Below are 23,731 nucleotides of genomic sequence, written 5' to 3'. Positions count from 1 at the left end.
TATTGCCAAAGGGATTTATATTTCAAAAATTATGTTTGATTTTAGAAAGCAACAGAATAATTAAATAATGTCTAAAAGGGTATAAAAACTGTCAAAATGTCCACTTTAGTCTTTCTTCTTGTAGTCCTCCAAAGGGGCCGGGATCCATCCAGCTGGTCCCAGAATGGACGGGGACAACGCGCTCAATCCAATGGCAGTTTGAACTGTGCCGATCTATTCCTTGTTGTGTGTGTCCCCCGTGGGACAGGACCAGCTCGGCTGGCGATGGTCCTCGGGAGCCCCGACATGTTTATCTGCTACGCTGAAGGGACGTCTGTTTTCTCCACTGAAGAAGCGGCGAACCTATAACAAGCACAGCTCTTGTGCTGCATAAATATTTCTCAATATTTTGAAAACTTCTTTTACAGTGGTGTAACAGAATAAACACCCCTGGGATAAAGTGTCATGTAATTCAGAAATTACCCTTTTTCATACATACTGTAAAATAGGATGTGGCTCAAATGCTAATCACCAAATTTAGACTTCATTTGGTTCATGGAATGTAGACTATGGCCCTGTTCAGACCTGGTATTAATATGTGTCCTCAGTGGATCGGATCACAAGTGGACAGCTTTAAGTACAGGTGTGAACGCACTCAAGGCGCATTGAGATCCGATCACTCAGACCACATTCAGAGGTGGTCTGGGCCACATAATCACATTCTCTTAGCAGTGTGTAGTGAATGTGTCCTGGGCCGCATTAAGGACCGCCTACTCTACTGATGTCCCGCTGAGATCCGCGGGTCTCTGCGCTCCTCAGGTGAAACGCGAGCGCTTGTCCGCCTGGCAACATTGAAACGGCGTCTGTGCTCTACTGTATTTTGTCGATACAACTGTATTTTATTAAACCATACCTTATCTATAGGCCACATATATTCAGAATATCAGACTAGGCTCAGGGAGTGCATTATTGCACTGTCCAATATGTGTCGTGTTTTTATTCCGTTTCTCTGCACAGAGCTGACACCCGCTTGCTCGCTCTCATCGCCGGCTCTCTGAAGCTCTGTTACCTGGGAAAGGTGGCAATGTCCCCGGGGACAATAACTTTATATTTTAATGTTAATAAAATTTACCCAAATTCACGAATATGTAGGATATTACTACACACGTACTTAAAGCTGTCCACTTGTGATCAGATCACTGAGGACGCATGTTAATACCAGGTCTGAACAGGACCTAAATATGTCATGATGGGCCGCTTATAAGACTCAAAGAAATAGAAACAGCTCTATGGTGGCTCTAAAAACTCCACTGTGCTCTAGCCTCACTGAAACAACAAGAGGGAGCAGTTTGTAGAAGATCTCTATCTATCTTATCTCTAGTTTACAGACAGGGGAACTCCTGGTGTGTCTCAAGCTGATTCAGAGTTCATGTTGTTGACACATTTACTTTACAGTACAAGAAGAACATAATCCAAAGCAAGTTGACTATGTGTTTTTTCTTAACATGTTTTTATTTTCTGGTATAAATAAAGAAATTCATCAAAAATGCTTGAATGCAAATCTTTCATGGGCTATATCTAACAAGACCCGATGAGACTCAGTTTTATATTTAAGTAGCGCCTACACAAGCAATTTGATAAACAAACAGAACATGTACATTCGTAGCCTACGTCCATGATTACATTACATTACATCATTTTTGGTGGGCTAATGCCCATTAGCGAATTAATAAAGTGAAAACTGATTATACACATGGTAACAAGCCAGGTACCAGAGCTTCAGAGAGCCGGGGATGAGGGCGAGCGAGCAGGTGTCAACTCTGAACAAAAACATGACACATCTCCGACAGTATGATACAGATCTGATACATTCATGTACATATGTATATATGGGTATATATGTGTATGTGTGCAAGTATGTATTTATGTGTATATGCAGTGTGCAGTAGGTGTGTGTGTGTATATGTGTATATATATGTATACAGTATATGTATCTGTATATCTGTTTGTGTATGATTATAAGAATAATGTATAATCATCATATTTTATATTGTATTTTATATGCATGGTCAGATGTTGTGTATTGTACTATATATATAGATATATATTGCATATTGTATTACATGTGCGTATTGTATATTATAAATAATAATACGCGCATATACGAAAGATAACAACTAGTCAATATAATTAAGATAAATATATTTAAGTAATGAATTTGTATTTTGATTAAGATACATCGTAAGTAATGAATTGGTATTCTTGATTGATAATGAATTTATATTTTGATAAGGATAATTATATCAGTAATTAATTTATATTTTTGTATGACAATTATTATATTTAGACAAGTTTAGGAGAATCAATTAGAGTATATGTTTAGCTCAATAAGGAAGCTGATTACTTATCAATGAATGATTTATGGAGAAAGAGGTGGGATTAAATACATTTGTACTTCTTCTCACTCCTTTTCCAATATGTAAACCACAGCATCAAGTGTTTAACCATTTATTTTGCTTATGCTTTTCATTGTATGTAAATATTACTTTTTTTCTGTCTGTCCACTTCTTTGTATGATTATTCTCTTTTTTAATGTTTTAATTTTTTTTATTTTACATGTTCGAAATACATTTAGAAATTAAATGAAATTATGATATTCAGTGAAATTCAGTGTAAATCTACTGTTACGGATATGTGCAATAACATGCTGATCACTCTGTGCAATAATTATATAATTATCTGACGGACACTTTGTGCAATAATCTGGCAAAACTGTAATCTCATCAATAAGCATATTTTATTTATATATTTTTTATTCTATTATCTTTTCATTAGCACCTATGGGATTGTCACAATCTAATTTCGTTGTACTACACAATGAGAATAAAGGGCTTGAACCTTTAATCTTGAATCTTGATGATGCAGAGGTGCCTAAAACAGCTCCGTCCCTCTCCCAGGAGTAAGCCGGTCTCACCGCTGCAGCATAGCAAGCGCTCCTCACCCGGTCAGTTACATATTCAGTCTCCCATTCAGTCAGTCAGTCTCATGCTGCTGGTCTGGCTGCAGACAGGCTGTTAAACCATCCCTAACGAGGTAACTTCTCTTTACGCACAGCAGCAACAGCTTTGTTCGTGTGATCCCTGAGTGAGCTCCATCAGACCCGGTAAGAGAGCAGCGCGATGTCCTTCAGGTTGTGTAACGTTACCGTATTGTGTGTGGTCAGCTGTGTCTTTGTGATTCCGGTCAGATGGAGATGATGGACTCCAGCTGAGCTCGAGTTTTGACCATTTTGATACCACAACATGTTGTGAGATGACTGTGCAGGGTTATGTGACTGGACTCTGGAGCAGTGGAGCTCTGACTGGCTGATAAAAGCTTCTCATTGTGTCCGGATTGAGCCTCTGACTCTTTTGTAATGGGGCATCTTTTACAGCTGAGCAGCACCACATCTTTTACAGTGTAGTAATATCTAGTATGGTCATGATGTAGGAGCCAGCTGAGCTCATCCTCTGCCACCACTACACTACACTACACTACCTAACACACTGTGTCATGTGTGTTGTTGTAGCTGGGCTTTACCTTCATTGACTGTCTGCCTGCTCAGCAAAATATGGCTGAACACACATTTAAGAAATGACACTGGATGGTTCAACCTACTGTGCATGTAGAGCCTATAGAAGACTGGTAGCAGTGTGTCAAACAAAAGTAGTGCAAAGCTAGAAGCCTGGATGCTTTGCATAAACTGCATGTCCTCAGGTGTGAACCTGTGACCTGAATTTCACTTTATGATTTAAAGTTAAACATCAGGTTTTTTTAATTGAAGTTGGATACCAACCAGTGGAGGCTGCCCCTCTATTTTTTGAGAGGCAAGAGAGAGACCAAAATATGAAAAAAAGAGTGATTGGTTGAAATAAACCATGACTAAATCTCAGTATCATTTATAAAATATATTTTTTTCTTCTTTGGAAAAAATCCATAGTGGTTAGCACTATCGCCTCACAGCAAGAATAGAATAGAAAGCTTTATTGTCATTGTATTAAATACAACGAGATTCACAATTGCCAATTCTGGTCAGTGCTTTAAAAACAAATACTTGACAAGACGAGGCAGATAAACCATATAACAGGTAAAACACACACAGTTATAAAGTGAATAAAATAGGTAAAGTAGATGTAATAAATAAATAAAAACAGAAGTGTTACACTAGAAGTATAAAATATAAAAATAGATGTAATGTAAACAGAGGTAATTACACTTGTAAAATGGGTAGAGTAGATGTAATAAATAAAATTTAAACAAAGTTGCACTTGAGGTGTATTTTGCGTCAAGGATATATTGCACAGACAAATGTATTTCACATTCAGTGTATTAATATTGCACAGATTTATTTTTTGTTCAGTGTCCGTATGGCCCAGGGAAAGAAAGTGTTCGCGAGTCTGGAGGGTGCGGGCTTTCATTGAGGGTCGCAGGTTCAAAACCCGGCTTGGGGTCCTTCTGTGAGGAGTTTGCATGTTCTCCCCGTGTTAGAGTGGGTTTTCTCTGGGTTCTCCGGTTTCCTCCCACAGTTCAAAGACATGCAGGTTAGGTTAATTGTTGACTCTAAATGTCCCGTAGGTGTGAATTAAGCCGGTTAAGCGGTTACGGATAATTAATGAACGAATGATTAAAATGCGTCAACAGCGACACCTGCAGGGCAGAGGGGAAAGAGCAGCCTGTGTGTGTGAAGTGGTTGTGGGCATCGTGGGGGGGTAGAAGAGGACGGCAGGTCCTCGTCCTCCCTTAGGGCGGGACATCTCCTATCAATTCAATGTATGACCCAACAATGTGGTGTCATTTAGGGCAGATTGGACAAAGTCAAGCTACAACAGCTTCCTGTAAATGGTCAAATTATACAGCGCTTTTCTAGTCTTCCGACCATTCAAAGGGCTTTACACTACATGTCAGCATTCACCCATTCACACACACGTTCATATACTGATGGCAGAGGCTGCCATGCAAGGTGCCAACCTGTCTATCGGGATCTAATCTAAACACTCATTCACACACCGGTCAGGAGCAGTTTGAGGTTCAGTATCTTGCCCAAGGACACTTCGACATTGAAGAATCTGTATAAGTTAACAAAGAGCATTTGGTAACAGCTTCTGCGTTGACGGTGAGGTTATGGTTTTTAACCGGTAGATCAAGTATGATTCCCGTGTTAAGTACCATCCATCTGCAACCGCTTATCCCGTTAGGGGTCGCGGGGGGGCTGGAGCTGATCCCAGCCGACATTGGGCGAAGGCAGGGTACACCCTGGACAGGTCGCCAGTCCATCGCAGGGCTGACACATATAGACAGACAACCATTCACACTCACATTCACACCTACGGGCAATTTAGAGTCCACAATTAACCTAACCTGGAAACCGGAGTACCCTGAGAAAACCCACGCTAACACGGGGAGAACATGCAAACTCCACACAGAAGGGTCCCAAGCCGGATTCGAACCTGCAACCCTCTAGCTGTGAGGCGCCAGTGCTAACCACTGCACCACCATGCAGCTGTTAAGTACCAAGTTATCTTAATTAGCACCTCTTCTTAGGAGAGAACCATTTTCAATGCCTATGAAGCAGATGTGAAGATGAAATAGCATGATTGTATTCTAAGAATTGGGCAGCTAAAGGGGAATCCATGTGTTAACGTCTGGTGTTTCTATGATGCTCTGATCTACTTGTTTTCTTTTCTCTGCTGGTTTTACCCACATGGGCAAGTCATGAGATAAAATGGTTTTAAAATATAAAACTTGGCTATCAATATCTATATTTTTGATATCCTGGACACCCGATTTAACTCCACTCACTTAACTACTCTTTCATCTTTTTCTCTTTGTTTCTCAGGCAGTATGTTTGGAGCGGTGGTTGTTGGCATTGGCACAGCAGGTTGGGTGAGGATTAGAGACATGTTAACTCCTCTACCTGGCAGTCCTGCAGAGAAACTCAATGTCAAAGGATTCATATCCAGGTAACCCACACATGCTGTCCAGCATGTACAGATAAACACAAGCAATAATAATCATCCTAAGCATAGGTGGCAGAGGTTACACAGGACATGGCCTGGAGCAGCAACTGAGGAAGAGCGGCACAAAGTCCTTCTGTCAGCTGATTCTGTGCCTGTCACGTGTAAAAGCATGTGAAAAGGATGCATCTCTGCTCATACATCCTCTCTAAACCAATGACATTCACAATGGAACAGGAATATGTGTTCTTGTACATACATTTATGATGTTTCTTTAAGGGGATCTTATGCAAATAATGTGCAACAGGGGGATGAGGAGAAAAGAGGTATTATAAGTTACTGGTCCCTCTCTATTATGTACTTTAAAACTACATTTTACAAGATTACATATGATTTATAAGATGTTATAATTTACCTTCGCCAGATACTCATTTTTACTGAATAACACTGAAGGCACCACAGTGTAACTAAATGGAAACTCTGTGTAGCTCTGTTGCTGCTGATTTCAAGTTTTCAACATGGATTGTTGTTCACAGTGTAGCATCATCGGGGATCGGTGACTAGAAAGCATTACTGCCGATCTCCCTATCGCATATTTGTACTGAATATCGGCCGATAACAATCGGCAGTAAAACTTTATTTATTTCAAACTATGATGGTTAAACTGTGTAATTAAAACACGGTTCACATGCGTGTGAACCGTGGGGGGATCCGTACGGATCAACTACAGTCCGTTACATCACCACTAGTCAACAAGCAAGCAAAAAGTCATAATAGATAAAACAAAGTAGCCTATAAAGGATAACTAGATGAAGAGTCCACCCGGAGATGCTGACCGCACGAGGCGTAAAAACAGCACTCGTGGACTCATCATGACACATTTTGTTCTTAAATATCTGTAAATAAGAAAAAGCATGAACCACAAGCACATGACAAATTGAAATACCCCATCATCAACAGAAGTGCCGACTCTGAATATCATGATTTGGGTACCGCCCTCATTTTTTGCAGGGTGGTTGGATTGGACCGCATTAATTTTAGCTGGGTAGACTTAATAAACCGCCAACTGTGCGTTGTGTTTACGTGATCACAGCAGCATTCTCGTCATTATCATCCTGACAGGTGTTTTTTTGTCAACAGGAGAAGCCTGGACGATCAGCAGGGAGTGAGTCAGATCTCATTAGAAGAGGCTGTGAGCAGAGAAGACATTCACGTGGCGTTCATCTGCACTGAGAATGCGTCGCATGAGGACAACGTCAGGTAATCAAGCTTGAGCGGAGGAGTCGTAGCCTCATAGCATTTATTCACCGACAAATAAACTGTACACACACTGTCTGCTACACCTATGTTCACAGCTATAACGCCACACACACACACTGTCTGTCGGAAACTCGCTGAAGTCACACACATACGGTCGTACTGTTTAAATTTACGGATCTGTTATTTTAACGTTTTTTACAAATCTATTGAGAAACAACTTAGTTTCTAATCAAAATAAGTTTTCTTTTACCAATTTTGATGAAGAAAACTCCCTCCTCCTGTCTCATCAGAACCTTTCTGCAGGCAGGGAAACACGTCTGTGTCGAGTATCCCATGACCATGAACTACAAGTCTGCTGCGGAGCTCTGGGATTTTGCCCAGGAAAAAGGTAATACTAATTTATAGTAATATATGTAAGTACTCACATGTACAGTATGTACTCGTACATGTATGCTGATCTACTTCACGTGAGATAAACTTGGGTAGGGTGAAGACCAGATGACCACCAGCCAGGACAGTTCAGACAAATACTTACAAGTAGAGTTCTGTGCAGTATTTCAGCTGTAATACATCTCCTTAGCCGTGGAAGTCAATGTACTTGTTTCAGACTCGGTATCGTCATCAGAACTATTGATGGAATGTTTTTGGGTTACTGAACAACATTTTCCACTTTGATGAAAAAAACCTGGGCTGAAGATTCAGTGCTCCTGATTGCACTTCATAAATGACTACATCCTCAGATCAGTGCTTGGCCCTCTGCATGGGTTCAGTGACATTTTTATAAAAACACACAGGCCCAACTCACAGTTAAAGCAGCAGTGGGTAGAAATGGAGCAAATATGATAAAAAAAGAAGAAGTTATTTTTATAAAACGGTCACTATATCCTGACAGCAGTGCATGAGACAGGTAATCTGAAAGAAAATCATGTGCCTCTGTGTCCTCCGGTGCTCCTAATGCCATCTGCAAGATTTCACAGACCGGAGGAAAACAACCAATCAGAGCTGATCTGGAGCCTGCCGTCTCTGAGCAGCTGTCAATCACTCACAAACTCCGACCAAGCGGTCAAACTAGGCAGCGCTGATCAAATATGAATCAATATTCGGTTACTGCAATGCCTATTGCCCTCCTCAAATGTTTTCAGAATCATCTTGTAGTGTACTGCTTAGATGTAAAATTAGAAAGTTTGTGACCCGGCAGCCATGTTGAGATCAGTTGAGGAAATACCAAGCACTGCCCACCAGCCAGAGCACAGCCAATAGGAACGCTCTCTCTCTGAAATGACCTGTGATTGGCCAAAGTCTCCCGTCACTGGCTAGATTTTCTAAAGCCTGAAAACAGCCATGAGGAGGAGCAGAAGTCTAGTTATCTCTCAGAACACTTGAATTACAATATGCTGAAAGGTTGTTATGGAATTTTTGCCCAATGATGCCAAAAACATTTCTGCCTACTGAAGCTTTAACACATCTCATTCGGCTATCTCAGTAAACATTTGTATGTGTGTGTGTGTGTGTGTGTCAGGAGTGATTCTCCATGAGGAACACATCGAGCTGCTGTCAGAAAACTACAAAGTACTGAAGAGAGAGGTTGAGGGAAAAGTCCTGCAGGAAGGAACTCTTCATTTTACAGGTAAGAGACAAAGTGAACGTATATCTGTGATTACTGTGACACAGCTTTAACCACAACGTTCATCTCCATTTTAAACTTTGTATTTCAAATACTTTCTTATCAAATGTCATGCTGTACACTGTGCTGAAAACACTCTCAATGTACAGTCAGGTTAACACCAATCTAATGTGAAAAAACACTCGATAAGGAAATGTATTAATGTGTGTATACTATGATTCGTTCAAGGTGGAGCCCTGAAGCCTGATTTTGGTTTCCTTGCATTCAGTGGAATTGCTCGTCTCACCTGGTTGGTTGACTTGTTCGGTGAGCTGTCAGTAACCGCAGCAACCATAGAGGAAAACTCTGGTAACAACTACAGCAAGATGACTGCAAAGCTGCAGACTTCTGACAACAGGTGAGAGAGCATATATGTACTGTATGTCTACCACAGTGATGCAATAAATAGTCCAAAAATCCCATGAAAAGACTAAAACCAACAATATCAGATTTTCACTATACGATTATCATGGCCAATTATTATCGCAATATCTATAGAAAATTAAAAAATAATAACAAAGCTGTCAAATTCATCTTTAACTTTGTTAATTGTGCCTTTTGTCTCTTTTTTTTGCCAAATTAATTAATATATTATAGTTAAACTGTAAAATAGCCTGTCTCCGTTGCATATATACACTCACCGGCCACTTTATTAGGCACACCTTTTCAATTGCTTGTTAACACAAATAGCTAATCAGCCAATAACATGGCAGCAACTCAATGCATTTAGGCATCTAGACGTGGTGAAGACGACTTGCTGAAGTTCAAACCGAGCATCAGAATGGGGAAGAAAGGGGATTTAAGTGACTTTGAACGTGGCATGGTTGTTGGTGCCAGACGGGCTGGTCTGAATATTTCAAAAACTGCTGATCTACTGGGATTTTGACGCACAACCATCTCTAGGGTTTACAGAGAATGGTCCGAAAAAGAGAACATATCCAGTGAGCGGCAGTTGTTTGGACGAAAATGCCTTGTTGATGTCAGAGGAGAATGGGCAGAGAGGTTCGAGATGATAGAAAGGCAACAGTAACTCAAATAACCACTCGTTACAACCAAGGTATGCAGAATACCATCTCTGAACGCACAACACGTCCAACCTTGAAGCAGATGGGCTACAGCAGCAGAAGGCCACCCGGTACTAGCAAGGTGTACCTAATAAAGTGGCCGGTGAGTATATATTGTCCAAAAATAACATCAGTGCACTGAAACAGTAAATCTCACTAAGAATTAAATAATTATAAATAACTATAAATAGAAAAATGGCCAGTCGTCAAAAGTCAGGCTCAGAAAAGAAGAGGAACAAGAGAAAGAAGAACTGAGCGACCGTTTCCTGACCTCTCCGGTCACTGGGAGCACACGTCATAGTTTGTTTACATACTTTGACCTCAACAAGATGGGCGCTTTGTGCCCCTTGTGGCGCCGTCGGTATGTTGATGGAGGTTCAGGCATAATGATGTGCACCCTGTGTTCAGACCGCTCCTCACCACCGTCTGCTCACTGCTAAGCTATGGTAGAAGGATTTCCCATTTCCCATCATGCAGTGCTGGACTGAGTCTTGTGTTACGTTTGCTGTTTTATGTTCCAAAATGCAAATGTTACTTTTTGTTAGTGTTTCTAATGTGTCTGTTGAGAACATGGTGGATTATGTTGGTAGTAGTTTCAACCGTTTGTGAGGTGCCTGTTACATTTCATGAATCAAGCTGTATTATTCAATATCAACATTTTTTATAGATATCACGGTTATCGTCAATATTGGTATATCGTGACACCCCTAATACATCCAGTATGTGGATAATGTTTCACAATAACAGTGTTGTGGACTCATTGTTAAATATCCGTTTCTCTTGGTCAGAATTGTCTCGAGGTCACAGACGGTGTGACTCCAAAGTCCAGTTACAGGTTGAAGTTAGTTTTTCAGAAACCAGAAAGTTTTGAGTTGATCATCAGATGTCAGTGTTGGATGTGCTTTTATTGGTGTAAAACATGGTTTAGTTGGTTGTGGTTGCATCATAATCATCTTGATATGATATCATTCATTGTGGAACTGCCATATTAGCAACATGTTTAAAGGAGATGTGTTCCAGTCTCTGCCATCCCTTGGTTGTCATGACAGTTAAAGGGAAACTTTAAGGTAAAGATAAAGGTAAATTACAGAATTAAGAATCCCTTTAAACATTAATTTCATCCGTGTCCTTCTAGACCTCTGACATGGATCGAGGAACGGGGACCGGGTCTCCCCAGGGACAAGAACATCAACTTTCGCTTTGACTCCTGCACTCTGACCGTGATCCCTCCGGCACCTAGAGGGGCCGTGGGCCTCTTCATGCAGGACCTGGTCCACTTCTCTGCAAAGCTGGAAGGCCAAGTGAGTCCTGAAGAGCTCCAGAGAGAAAAAACAAGGATCCTCCACTGCTTTCAACTGGCAGAGCGGATACAACAACTTTGTCAAAGTTAAATGGGGACTCAGTTCAGTTTAGAATAATCATAAACCTTGATGTTATTTAAACATGAATTGATCTTTAGATTTTCGTATAGAAACTTTTATCCAAGTATTACTCAATAATATTATAACAGAGATCATTACTGGTTGAAAGCTGAGTAATTGAACTGAACACATTCTGACATGATCAGCGCATACAGTACATACACACGGGTGCCTGAAATTAGATGACCACTGGAAATATCATATCGACCATGTCTCCAGAATCCAGCAAAGATTCAGTAGGCTACACTTAACTGTTGGATCCTCCTGCTGTAGGATGACAGTAAATGTACTGTCGTCGTTCAGTAGGAGGATCGAACCATTCAGCCTGTCTGTGGGGGAAAAAGGTTTTGATTTAGAGCTATTTAAATTATTTATTTTTATTTAAGGGTGCTCTGATCAATCACTCCCCGGCCAGATCTGTGATTGATCAACCATGCGCTTGGTTTACCAATCAATGCGCACAGATCAATATACTGTGAGTGGAAAAAATTGGATTACTTGAAACTGTTATTAAAGGACTTATTTACATATGTAAACCAGTAGTGGTTCATTCTCCTCAGTCACCCCCCTAAACAGAAATATCAGTTTACAAAATGTATAAAAGTAGTCATTTTTAAATATGTTCAAAATGTGTTTCAGCATTATTTTCCCCCTCCGAGATAATCGTAAAAAAATAATTTTACTACGTGTAAAAATAAAACTTTGAGCTACAGTAGACCTCGTCTCGTTAAGTAAAAAAATACACCTCATTGGAAAACGTTCAGAGCTTATACAACATGCCTTCTCAGCAAGAACAGCTGAAACCTTGCAAAATCTTTCTTTTCTTTGGTAATTTGGTTGAACTGCCCTAACTGAGAAAGGGAACGCTTATTACACATTACTGAGGTGTCACAACAGGAACAGGTGTGGATATTTGTGTCAAAGGTGTCCAGTTTTAACTTCCTTAAAATTCTGAATTACAGCTCAATGTTTTAACCCTTTGTCATTAACACAGTTATTACAAACAACGAACGTTCAACACAGTCCTTATTAAATAACCAGACACCTTTACAACTCCTAAATGTAACATATTAACTAAACACAGCCTTGAATGAGCAGCCCAAAAGCATACAGAGGTTGTTCAGGTGAGCAGTTTGTTTTTCAGGCTGATGTACTTGGATGTTGGTTTTGGCTGCAGCGTGTCGAGTCCTACAAATAGTCTTTGAAAGACTTCAAAAGTTTTGGCAAGTTTGGGAGGGTAGTCCAGATTTAGGGCATAGGTCAGGCCAAGGAGAAGGCAGCAGGCTCGAGACATGTTATCCAGACCCGTCAGCACTGGACTCCCATCGATGATGATGCCCACTGCGTCCGGCTTGTGACAAACGTAGATCCTCATACTCTGGGTTTTAAGGTCATGATGCACTTTATCTTCCGCTGTTCTCTATAAAACATGCAAACAGTCATTCATTTATTTATTTCAAATCCAATGTGTTGAGAGTATTCAAAAGGTTTCACTGTATTACTACAGTATGTACATGCTGCACTGTTATGGAGGACCACAAGAGCCACGTAAATATTAACAGAGCATTTAACTGATTAATAACTGTGTACAATAAAAATAGGCATTCATAAATGTGTTTACAAATTAATTTACGAATCTATGAATACATGGACAACATTACAAAGTATTTAAATATTTGACATTTTAATGAGCAATAAAAAGAATTTACAAATAAAATATGAATCCATCAATAAATAGTTCAAATTAAAAAGGGATTTACAAAAACACCATAAAACAGTCAATAATTACATCATTTAAAAATACATTAATGAATTCATAAATAAATGATAGAGTTTAAAATTCTATTTGAAAATACAGTTTAAAAAGAGAAATAAATAAATAAATAAATAACTGGATTCACAAACTGAATTAAGAATACAGGATTTAATCAGGCATTTAAAAGGGCAACTGCTTTTCCCATTAGCATTTCCCCGCTGCTTTTACTAAACCTATTAGATATTGGGTTTGCCGAGTCACTTAGCTTCTCCATTTAGCTTTAACGTGACCCGCCGCTACTAAAACGAGGCAAATCAATGCAAATTAGCCACGTGGGGTGTAGCAGGCAATCTGTAAACACATTTATTAATGCCTATTTTTGTTGTACAATTAGTTATGAATTTATTAAATACTCAATTACTATTTATGTGACTCTTGTGGTCCTCCATACACTGTATGTTTACATTAGGCTGAATTATTTAGGGAAAATGTCAGATTGTATTATTAATCAATGTAATGTAATGATTGTGCAACTACAGCGCCTATTAAGGCTTTTTCATCTAGTAGGGATTATATGAATAGTGGTCATGTGAAATCTGGGTGATTCCAGTTGGGGACTATAAGGACTTTTAATGGACTTTGAGTGGCCTTCACTTTGTTATCCTTATTTAATTCCATTTCATTTTTTCTCCCGCTTGGTTTACATTTTTTAATAAACATGCATAACTGAGGAGAAGAAGAAAAAGCACTTCGAGAGTTGTGTTTGTATGAGTAGGCTGACCATTAAAATTAAACGTAGAACCATTTATTCTGTGAAAATTGGGAAAGTAACTCTTAAAGGTGCTCAATATGAAATCGAGAGCATATCTATTGCCTCCACACGGCTCTCAACATGGAGACGGCTGAGCCGGCAGCTAGCAGCTACTGGTGCTAACAGCACTAACAACGCAAACAAAGGCGTACGTTAATAAATTAAAAATAATTGCTTAAATCCCTATTGATTTTATTGATTTTTTAATAGGTGTGGCAGCTGACACAAACCGGAAAATTTTGTTTGAATGTGTGTGACATGTCTTGTGTTCATGTATTTTAGACCTGTTTACCTGCTGCGCTGAAGGCGGCTGGTAGTCGGTAGGAAAGTAGATCGAGTTTAGTTATGTAGTGTTTTAATATTTAATTGGCATGTATTTTAATGTTTGATAATGAAGTGTTTTAAGATTGTTAATATTTGTTTCTCTGCAGAGCATCAGCTGCTCTTGCTGTGGGGCTGTTTTTGTTCGCGTTTGTTTTTCTTTAGGGTTTATTTACTGTCTAGTCTAGTTTCTTATCTTTTTTTTTTTTTTTTTCGTTCGTCAATCTGCCTTCTTCCCCAACGTGTATAACCTAACACAGGTCGAATCCAAGTCAGACAGCTAAACAGTGAAATCAATCATGTGTGACTTATAAATGGGTGAATTCACTTAGCGTGTAAACGCCTTGATTGCAGTGTGTGCCAGTGTGTAATTCAGCCCTGCCCTGTTAGTATAGCTGGGTTTTAAACAGTGAGTAGGTTAAGGTGGGGGGGGATATGAATTGTAAAGCTAAACTTCTGTAATTAAAGCTTCTACTCTTTAAAGTTAACTCCGTGATTGTCATTCCTTAGCCAGCACTTGTGGTGGGTGTTACATAGGCCTTCCATTTCCACATGGAAGTTTGGCTATCGGGCAAGTAAAACATCTCATCTACATAAACTGGCAGAAAAAGCTTAATGTCAAGTCCTGCAGAGCTCTCAAAACTACGATAAGACTTCAAATAAAACATAAAGTAATTAGGATAATACTTACATAGTAGTCAGAAATGAGCTCCTGCACACTCTCCCCCAAGTACTCAATAAGGCATCTCAGAGTCACGTCCCTCTTCTTCACCACCGAGGCATGTGGGTCCTACAGTTGATCATTGAAACATGAATAAAAACACAATCTGCACCTCTCTCCTCTGTCACTTCTTCAATAAAAGCTTGGAGTAGAGGAGGTTAAAACAAACAAATCTAGATCAACCCTATCAATGTATTGATTACTCACCTGTATCAGTTCAATCAACACACTCTTCATGCGCTGTCCAACAGCTCCTCCCCTTGAGCTGAATAATTCCAGGAACTTTGGCGTGTACCTGTCCAGCTGGGAGATAAATGTCGACTCCAGGGGAATAGTGTTGCACCTTCGGAACTCCTCGTTTATCTGGAAGACAGGATTTATGTCAACTACTTACTAGTTACACAGGCGCATTCCCATATAATGTAATCCAATACTGCTGCAGTAAGAACAAACTGTTTGTTGGGACAGCTTGGGAGTCAGAGTTTAGTTTCTTTACCTGCAACGGATCAAAGAGGGCAGGCCATCTCTCTTTGAATTCTGCCACCTGCATGGCCTGGCCAACCACTTCTCTTCTTCTGCAGCTGTACGTTCTGCACATCATGTCGTTTATCATCGGAACATTGTCCTTTGTCTCGCTCGATGCGATGAGCTTGAGTCTCACATTCTCCAGGCTTTCATCCGTTTCACCGGCTGGATGTGGGGGGAGGTAGTTCACCTCAGATTTCCTGGGTTTCTTGATATTTTTGGCAGGTTTCCTGTCGCCCTCCTGCTTGTGTTTCATCGTATTTATTAGCAGTTCGGGGTTTCCGTGTGCTTTAAGTTTGCTCCGGTAGTTTGCACATTTGTATTTTAGGCTTTGCTGCCACCCGTAACATCCGTTATAAGAGCCGGGCTCCCTCAGGCAGGGATGCTTCTCTATTAGTGCCTGTGCAACTGCAGCCCTCTGTGGATCGTTGGGATAAGCTGTGTAGGAAAACATGGCCTCCGCCAGGCGCTCCAGGATGTCCGATTTGACGCTCGGTGACGTCAGCAGAGTTCCATCTTTGAGGAACTTTTCGTTACCTTGCCTCAAAGCCATCTCGGTGTTGTAGGAGAAGGTTGGAATGGGAAAGACGGGAGGCCACAGGTTATGCCGTTCAATGACAGGGGGAATGTGGATCATAGTGTCTTGTGAATCCACAGAGATCAGATCGTCTACAGACGACACGTCAGATGTGTCGGGGTTGCGTTCCTGATGGACCGTGGTCGTTATTATGCCTGGATGCACCTGCACTACTTTGACCGTGTCTTTATCCTTGAGGTCACTTGTAGAGGTTAGTGTGAAGAAGTCATCAAAGTCAGCATCTTTGTACTGAAGACCTATTTCCGTGGTGATGGAAAAAGCTTGTTTAAACACTTTAATCATGTCCTCCACAGACGACGGGATGCCATTTTGGAAAGTTATCTTCTTGATATCATGATCGATGATGACTCGAAATCTCATAGCTTGTTGCATATCTGTGAAAGAAACACAAAAGCTGTTACACATTGACAGAGGTAAATGTTTTCCTGTTTTCTTTTTTTAATTGCTTACCAATTAATATCTCTCTTTTCTCAAGAAAAGAGACAAAATGTGTTAAAAGACATACACAGGATTAATAGCAGCAATAGCTGACACAGGTTAAAGTGCAAAAGGTCAAAAGGTCATTTATCAGTCTATATGCATGGTGAACTGACCATTCCTTGTACTGTGGCTGTTCACAAGTCTAACGGCTTCTGGCTTTCTCGTCTAAACAGTTCGGTATGACGTGCTCGTATACCACACTTACAAAAACTGTATCAATCTTAAAGTCCTCTCTCTTTTTCCCCGTCTTTGTAATACTTTTTTGCCATATTTTGCCCACTTAGTACCATGGCATTGTTAACTAAACTCCATCAACTCCGCAGCTTCCTGTAAATGGTCAAATTATACAGCGCTTTTCTAGTCTTCCGACCATTCAAAGGGCTTTACACTACATGTCAGCATTCACCCATTCACACACACGTTCATATACTGATGGCAGAGGCTGCCATGCAAGGTGCCAACCTGTCTATCGGGATCTAATCTAAACACTCATTCACACACCGGTCAGGAGCAGTTTGAGGTTCAGTATCTTGCCCAAGGACACTTCGACATTGAAGAATCTGTATAAGTTAACAAAGAGCATTTGGTAACAGCTTCTGCGTTGACGGTGAGGTTATGGTTTTTAACCGGTAGATCAAGTATGATTCCCGTGTTAAGTACCATCCATCTGCAACCGCTTATCCCGTTAGGGGTCGCGGGGGGGCTGGAGCTGATCCCAGCCGACATTGGGCGAAGGCAGGGTACACCCTGGACAGGTCGCCAGTCCATCGCAGGGCTGACACATATAGACAGACAACCATTCACACTCACATTCACACCTACGATTTAGAGTCCACAATTAACCTAACCTGGAAACCGGAGTACCCTGAGAAAACCCACGCTAACACGGGGAGAACATGCAAACTCCACACAGAGGGGTCCCAAGCCGGATTCGAACCTGCAACCCTCTAGCTGTGAGGCGCCAGTGCTAACCACTGCACCACCATGCAGCTGTTAAGTACCAAGTTATCTTAATTAGCACCTCTTCTTAGGAGAGAACCATTTTCAATGCCTATGAAGCAGATGTGAAGATGAAATAGCATGATTGTATTCTAAGAATTGGGCAGCTAAAGGGGAATCCATGTGTTAACGTCTGGTGTTTCTATGATGCTCTGATCTACTTGTTTTCTTTTCTCTGCTGGTTTTACCCACATGGGCAAGTCATGAGATAAAATGGTTTTAAAATATAAAACTTGGCTATCAATATCTATATTTTTGATATCCTGGACACCCGATTTAACTCCACTCACTTAACTACTCTTTCATCTTTTTCTCTTTGTTTCTCAGGCAGTATGTTTGGAGCGGTGGTTGTTGGCATTGGCACAGCAGGTTGGGTGAGGATTAGAGACATGTTAACTCCTCTACCTGGCAGTCCTGCAGAGAAACTCAATGTCAAAGGATTCATATCCAGGTAACCCACACATGCTGTCCAGCATGTACAGATAAACACAAGCAATAATAATCATCCTAAGCATAGGTGGCAGAGGTTACACAGGACATGGCCTGGAGCAGCAACTGAGGAAGAGCGGCACAAAGTCCTTCTGTCAGCTGATTCTGTGCCTGTCACGTGTAAAAGCATGTGAAAAGGATGCATCTCTGCTCATACATCCTCTCTAAACCAATGACATTCACAATGGAACAGGAATATGTGTTCTTGTACATACATTTATGATGTTTCTTTAAGGGGATCTTATGCAAATAATGTGCAACAGGGGGATGAGGAGAAAAGAGGTATTATAAGTTACTGGTCCCTCTCTATTATGTACTTTAAAACTACATTTTACAAGATTACATATGATTTATAAGATGTTATAATTTACCTTCGCCAGATACTCATTTTTACTGAATAACACTGAAGGCACCACAGTGTAACTAAATGGAAACTCTGTGTAGCTCTGTTGCTGCTGATTTCAAGTTTTCAACATGGATTGTTGTTCACAGTGTAGCATCATCGGGGATCGGTGACTAGAAAGCATTACTGCCGATCTCCCTATCGCATATTTGTACTGAATATCGGCCGATAACAATCGGCAGTAAAACTTCATTTATTTCAAACTATGATGGTTAAACTGTGTAATTAAAACACGGTTCACATGCGTGTGAACCGTGGGGGGATCCGTACGGATCAACTACAGTCCGTTACATCACCACTAGTCAACAAGCAAGCAAAAAGTCATAATAGATAAAACAAAGTAGCCTATAAAGGATAACTAGATGAAGAGTCCACCCGGAGATGCTGACCGCACGAGGCGTAAAAACAGCACTCGTGGACTCATCATGACACATTTTGTTCTTAAATATCTGTAAATAAGAAAAAGCATGAACCACAAGCACATGACAAATTGAAATACCCCATCATCAACAGAAGTGCCGACTCTGAATATCATGATTTGGGTACCGCCCTCATTTTTTGCAGGGTGGTTGGATTGGACCGCATTAATTTTAGCTGGGTAGACTTAATAAACCGCCAACTGTGCGTTGTGTTTACGTAATCACAGCACCATTCTCGTCATTATCATCCTGACAGGTGTTTTTTTGTCAACAGGAGAAGCCTGGACGATCAGCAGGGAGTGAGTCAGATCTCATTAGAAGAGGCTGTGAGCAGAGAAGACATTCACGTGGCGTTCATCTGCACTGAGAATGCGTCGCATGAGGACAACGTCAGGTAATCAAGCTTGAGCGGAGGAGTCGTAGCCTCATAGCATTTATTCACCGACAAATAAACTGTACACACACTGTCTGCTACACCTATGTTCACAGCTATAACGCCACACACACACACTGTCTGTCGGAAACTCGCTGAAGTCACACACATACGGTCGTACTGTTTAAATTTACGGATCTGTTATTTTAATGTTTTTTACAAATCTATTGAGAAACAACTTAGTTTCTAATCAAAATAAGTTTTCTTTTACCAATTTTGATGAAGAAAACTCCCTCCTCCTGTCTCATCAGAACCTTTCTGCAGGCAGGGAAACACGTCTGTGTCGAGTATCCCATGACCATGAACTACAAGTCTGCTGCGGAGCTCTGGGATTTTGCCCAGGAAAAAGGTAATACTAATTTATAGTAATATATGTAAGTACTCACATGTACAGTATGTACTCGTACATGTATGCTGATCTACTTCACGTGAGATAAACTTGGGTAGGGTGAAGACCAGATGACCACCAGCCAGGACAGTTCAGACAAATACTTTCAAGTAGAGTTCTGTGCAGTATTTCAGCTGTAATACATCTCCTTAGCCGTGGAAGTCAATGTACTTGTTTCAGACTCGGTATCGTCATCAGAACTATTGATGGAATGTTTTTGGGTTACTGAACAACATTTTCCACTTTGACGAAAAAAACCTGGGCTGAAGATTCAGTGCTCCTGATTGCACTTCATAAATGACTACATCCTCAGATCAGTGCTTGGCCCTCTGCATGGGTTCAGTGACATTTTTATAAAAACACACAGGCCCAACTCACAGTTAAAGCAGCAGTGGGTAGAAATGGAGCAAATATGATAAAAAAAGAAGAAGTTATTTTTATAAAACGGTCACTATATCCTGACAGCAGTGCATGAGACAGGTAATCTGAAAGAAAATCATGTGCCTCTGTGTCCTCCGGTGCTCCTAATGCCATCTGCAAGATTTCACAGACCGGAGGAAAACAACCAATCAGAGCTGATCTGGAGCCTGCCGTCTCTGAGCAGCTGTCAATCACTCACAAACTCCGACCAAGCGGTCAAACTAGGCAGCGCTGATCAAATATGAATCAATATTCGGTTACTGCAATGCCTATTGCCCTCCTCAAATGTTTTCAGAATCATCTTGTAGTGTACTGCTTAGATGTAAAATTAGAAAGTTTGTGACCCGGCAGCCATGTTGAGATCAGTTGAGAAAATACCAAGCACCGCCCACCAGCCAGAGCACAGCCAATAGGAACGCTCTCTCTCTGAAATGACCTGTGATTGGCCAAAGTCTCCCGTCACTGGCTAGATTTTCTAAAGCCTGAAAACAGCCATGAGGAGGAGCAGAAGTCTAGTTATCTCTCAGAACACTTGAATTACAATATGCTGAAAGGTTGTTATGGAATTATTGCCCAATGATGCCAAAAACATTTCTGCCTACTGAAGCTTTAACACATCTCATTCGGCTATCTCAGTAAACATTTGTATGTGTGTGTGTGTGTGTGTGTCAGGAGTGATTCTCCATGAGGAACACATCGAGCTGCTGTCAGAAAACTACAAAGTACTGAAGAGAGAGGTTGAGGGAAAAGTCCTGCAGGAAGGAACTCTTCATTTTACAGGTAAGAGACAAAGTGAACGTATATCTGTGATTACTGTGACACAGCTTTAACCACAACGTTCATCTCCATTTTAAACTTTGTATTTCAAATACTTTCTTATCAAATGTCATGCTGTACACTGTGCTGAAAACACTCTCAATGTACAGTCAGGTTAACACCAATCTAATGTGAAAAAACACTCGATAAGGAAATGTATTAATGTGTGTATACTATGATTCGTTCAAGGTGGAGCCCTGAAGCCTGATTTTGGTTTCCTTGCATTCAGTGGAATTGCTCGTCTCACCTGGTTGGTTGACTTGTTCGGTGAGCTGTCAGTAACCGCAGCAACCATAGAGGAAAACTCTGGTAACAACTACAGCAAGATGACTGCAAAGCTGCAGACTTCTGACAACAGGTGAGAGAGCATATATGTACTGTATGTCTACCACAGTGATGCAATAAATAGTCCAAAAATCCCATGAAAAGACTAAAACCAACAATATCAGATTTTCACTATACGATTATCATGGCCAATTATTATCGCAATATCTATAGAAAATTAAAAAATAATAACAAAGCTGTCAAATTCATCTTTAACTTTGTTAATTGTGCCTTTTGTCTCTTTTTTTTTGCCAAATTAATTAATATATTATAGTTAAACTGTAAAATAGCCTGTCTCCGTTGCATATATACACTCACCGGCCACTTTATTAGGCACACCTTTTCAATTGCTTGTTAACACAAATAGCTAATCAGCCAATAACATGGCAGCAACTCAATGCATTTAGGCATCTAGACGTGGTGAAGACGACTTGCTGAAGTTCAAACCGAGCATCAGAATGGGGAAGAAAGGGGATTTAAGTGACTTTGAACGTGGCATGGTTGTTGGTGCCAGACGGGCTGGTCTGAATATTTCAAAAACTGCTGATCTACTGGGATTTTGACGCACAACCATCTCTAGGGTTTACAGAGAATGGTCCGAAAAAGAGAACATATCCAGTGAGCGGCAGTTGTTTGGACGAAAATGCCTTGTTGATGTCAGAGGAGAATGGGCAGAGAGGTTCGAGATGATAGAAAGGCAACAGTAACTCAAATAACCACTCGTTACAACCAAGGTATGCAGAATACCATCTCTGAACGCACAACACGTCCAACCTTGAAGCAGATGGGCTACAGCAGCAGAAGGCCACCCGGTACTAGCAAGGTGTACCTAATAAAGTGGCCGGTGAGTATATATTGTCCAAAAATAACATCAGTGCACTGAAACAGTAAATCTCACTAAGAATTAAATAATTATAAATAACTATAAATAGAAAAATGGCCAGTCGTCAAAAGTCAGGCTCAGAAAAGAAGAGGAACAAGAGAAAGAAGAACTGAGCGACCGTTTCCTGACCTCTCCGGTCACTGGGAGCACACGTCATAGTTTGTTTACATACTTTGACCTCAACAAGATGGGCGCTTTGTGCCCCTTGTGGCGCCGTCGGTATGTTGATGGAGGTTCAGGCATAATGATGTGCACCCTGTGTTCAGACCGCTCCTCACCACCGTCTGCTCACTGCTAAGCTATGGTAGAAGGATTTCCCATTTCCCATCATGCAGTGCTGGACTGAGTCTTGTGTTACGTTTGCTGTTTTATGTTCCAAAATGCAAATGTTACTTTTTGTTAGTGTTTCTAATGTGTCTGTTGAGAACATGGTGGATTATGTTGGTAGTAGTTTCAACCGTTTGTGAGGTGCCTGTTACATTTCATGAATCAAGCTGTATTATTCAATATCAACATTTTTTATAGATATCACGGTTATCGTCAATATTGGTATATCGTGACACCCCTAATACATCCAGTATGTGGATAATGTTTCACAATAACAGTGTTGTGGACTCATTGTTAAATATCCGTTTCTCTTGGTCAGAATTGTCTCGAGGTCACAGACGGTGTGACTCCAAAGTCCAGTTACAGGTTGAAGTTAGTTTTTCAGAAACCAGAAAGTTTTGAGTTGATCATCAGATGTCAGTGTTGGATGTGCTTTTATTGGTGTAAAACATGGTTTAGTTGGTTGTGGTTGCATCATAATCATCTTGATATGATATCATTCATTGTGGAACTGCCATATTAGCAACATGTTTAAAGGAGATGTGTTCCAGTCTCTGCCATCCCTTGGTTGTCATGACAGTTAAAGGGAAACTTTAAGGTAAAGATAAAGGTAAATTACAGAATTAAGAATCCCTTTAAACATTAATTTCATCCGTGTCCTTCTAGACCTCTGACATGGATCGAGGAACGGGGACCGGGTCTCCCCAGGGACAAGAACATCAACTTTCGCTTTGACTCCTGCACTCTGACCGTGATCCCTCCGGCACCTAGAGGGGCCGTGGGCCTCTTCATGCAGGACCTGGTCCACTTCTCTGCAAAGCTGGAAGGCCAAGTGAGTCCTGAAGAGCTCCAGAGAGAAAAAACAAGGATCCTCCACTGCTTTCAACTGGCAGAGCGGATACAACAACTTTGTCAAAGTTAAATGGGGACTCAGTTCAGTTTAGAATAATCATAAACCTTGATGTTATTTAAACATGAATTGATCTTTAGATTTTCGTATAGAAACTTTTATCCAAGTATTACTCAATAATATTATAACAGAGATCATTACTGGTTGAAAGCTGAGTAATTGAACTGAACACATTCTGACATGATCAGCGCATACAGTACATACACACGGGTGCCTGAAATTAGATGACCACTGGAAATATCATATCGACCATGTCTCCAGAATCCAGCAAAGATTCAGTAGGCTACACTTAACTGTTGGATCCTCCTGCTGTAGGATGACAGTAAAT

The 23,731-nt window shown here is 40.7% G+C and overlaps 4 protein-coding genes across 4 annotated transcripts; 2 read left to right on the top strand and 2 right to left on the bottom strand.

Annotated features, from left to right (window-relative positions):
- Positions 1-105: 105 nt before the first annotated feature.
- LOC119497879 (cytochrome c oxidase subunit 8A, mitochondrial-like) lies at positions 106-627 on the bottom strand. Its single transcript, XM_037786305.1, is given in 2 exon segments — positions 106-224; positions 227-627. Coding segments are annotated over 2 exon segments (180 nt in total). The 5' UTR covers positions 288-627.
- Positions 628-2,982: 2,355 nt separating this feature from the next.
- blvra (biliverdin reductase A) lies at positions 2,983-11,537 on the top strand. Its single transcript, XM_037788095.1, has 7 exons — positions 2,983-3,142; positions 5,855-5,978; positions 7,113-7,232; positions 7,523-7,620; positions 8,752-8,859; positions 9,085-9,253; positions 11,095-11,537. Exons 2-7 carry the CDS (start codon positions 5,860-5,862, stop codon positions 11,348-11,350), a joined length of 870 nt encoding a protein of 289 aa, XP_037644023.1. The 5' UTR covers positions 2,983-3,142; positions 5,855-5,859; the 3' UTR covers positions 11,351-11,537.
- Positions 11,538-12,204: 667 nt separating this feature from the next.
- Positions 12,205-16,486, bottom strand: LOC119498964. Its single transcript, XM_037788094.1, has 4 exons — positions 15,486-16,486; positions 15,197-15,352; positions 14,960-15,058; positions 12,205-12,800 (listed from the first exon to the last, which is right to left on the bottom strand). The coding sequence occupies exons 1-4, from the start codon at positions 16,482-16,484 to the stop codon at positions 12,501-12,503; spliced, it is 1,554 nt and encodes a 517-aa protein (XP_037644022.1). The 5' UTR covers positions 16,485-16,486; the 3' UTR covers positions 12,205-12,500.
- Positions 16,487-17,897: 1,411 nt separating this feature from the next.
- LOC119498909 (biliverdin reductase A-like) lies at positions 17,898-23,602 on the top strand. Its single transcript, XM_037788027.1, has 6 exons — positions 17,898-18,042; positions 19,177-19,296; positions 19,587-19,684; positions 20,816-20,923; positions 21,149-21,317; positions 23,160-23,602. Exons 1-6 carry the CDS (start codon positions 17,924-17,926, stop codon positions 23,413-23,415), a joined length of 870 nt encoding a protein of 289 aa, XP_037643955.1. The 5' UTR covers positions 17,898-17,923; the 3' UTR covers positions 23,416-23,602.
- The last annotated feature ends 129 nt before the right edge of the window (positions 23,603-23,731 follow it).

Source organism: Sebastes umbrosus, chromosome 12 (assembly GCF_015220745.1).
Source record: "Sebastes umbrosus isolate fSebUmb1 chromosome 12, fSebUmb1.pri, whole genome shotgun sequence".
NCBI classification, from domain to species: Eukaryota; Metazoa; Chordata; class Actinopteri; order Perciformes; family Sebastidae; genus Sebastes; species Sebastes umbrosus.
Note: the sequence above shows the minus strand (reverse complement) of the source record. Positions and strands in the feature narration are given on the sequence as shown.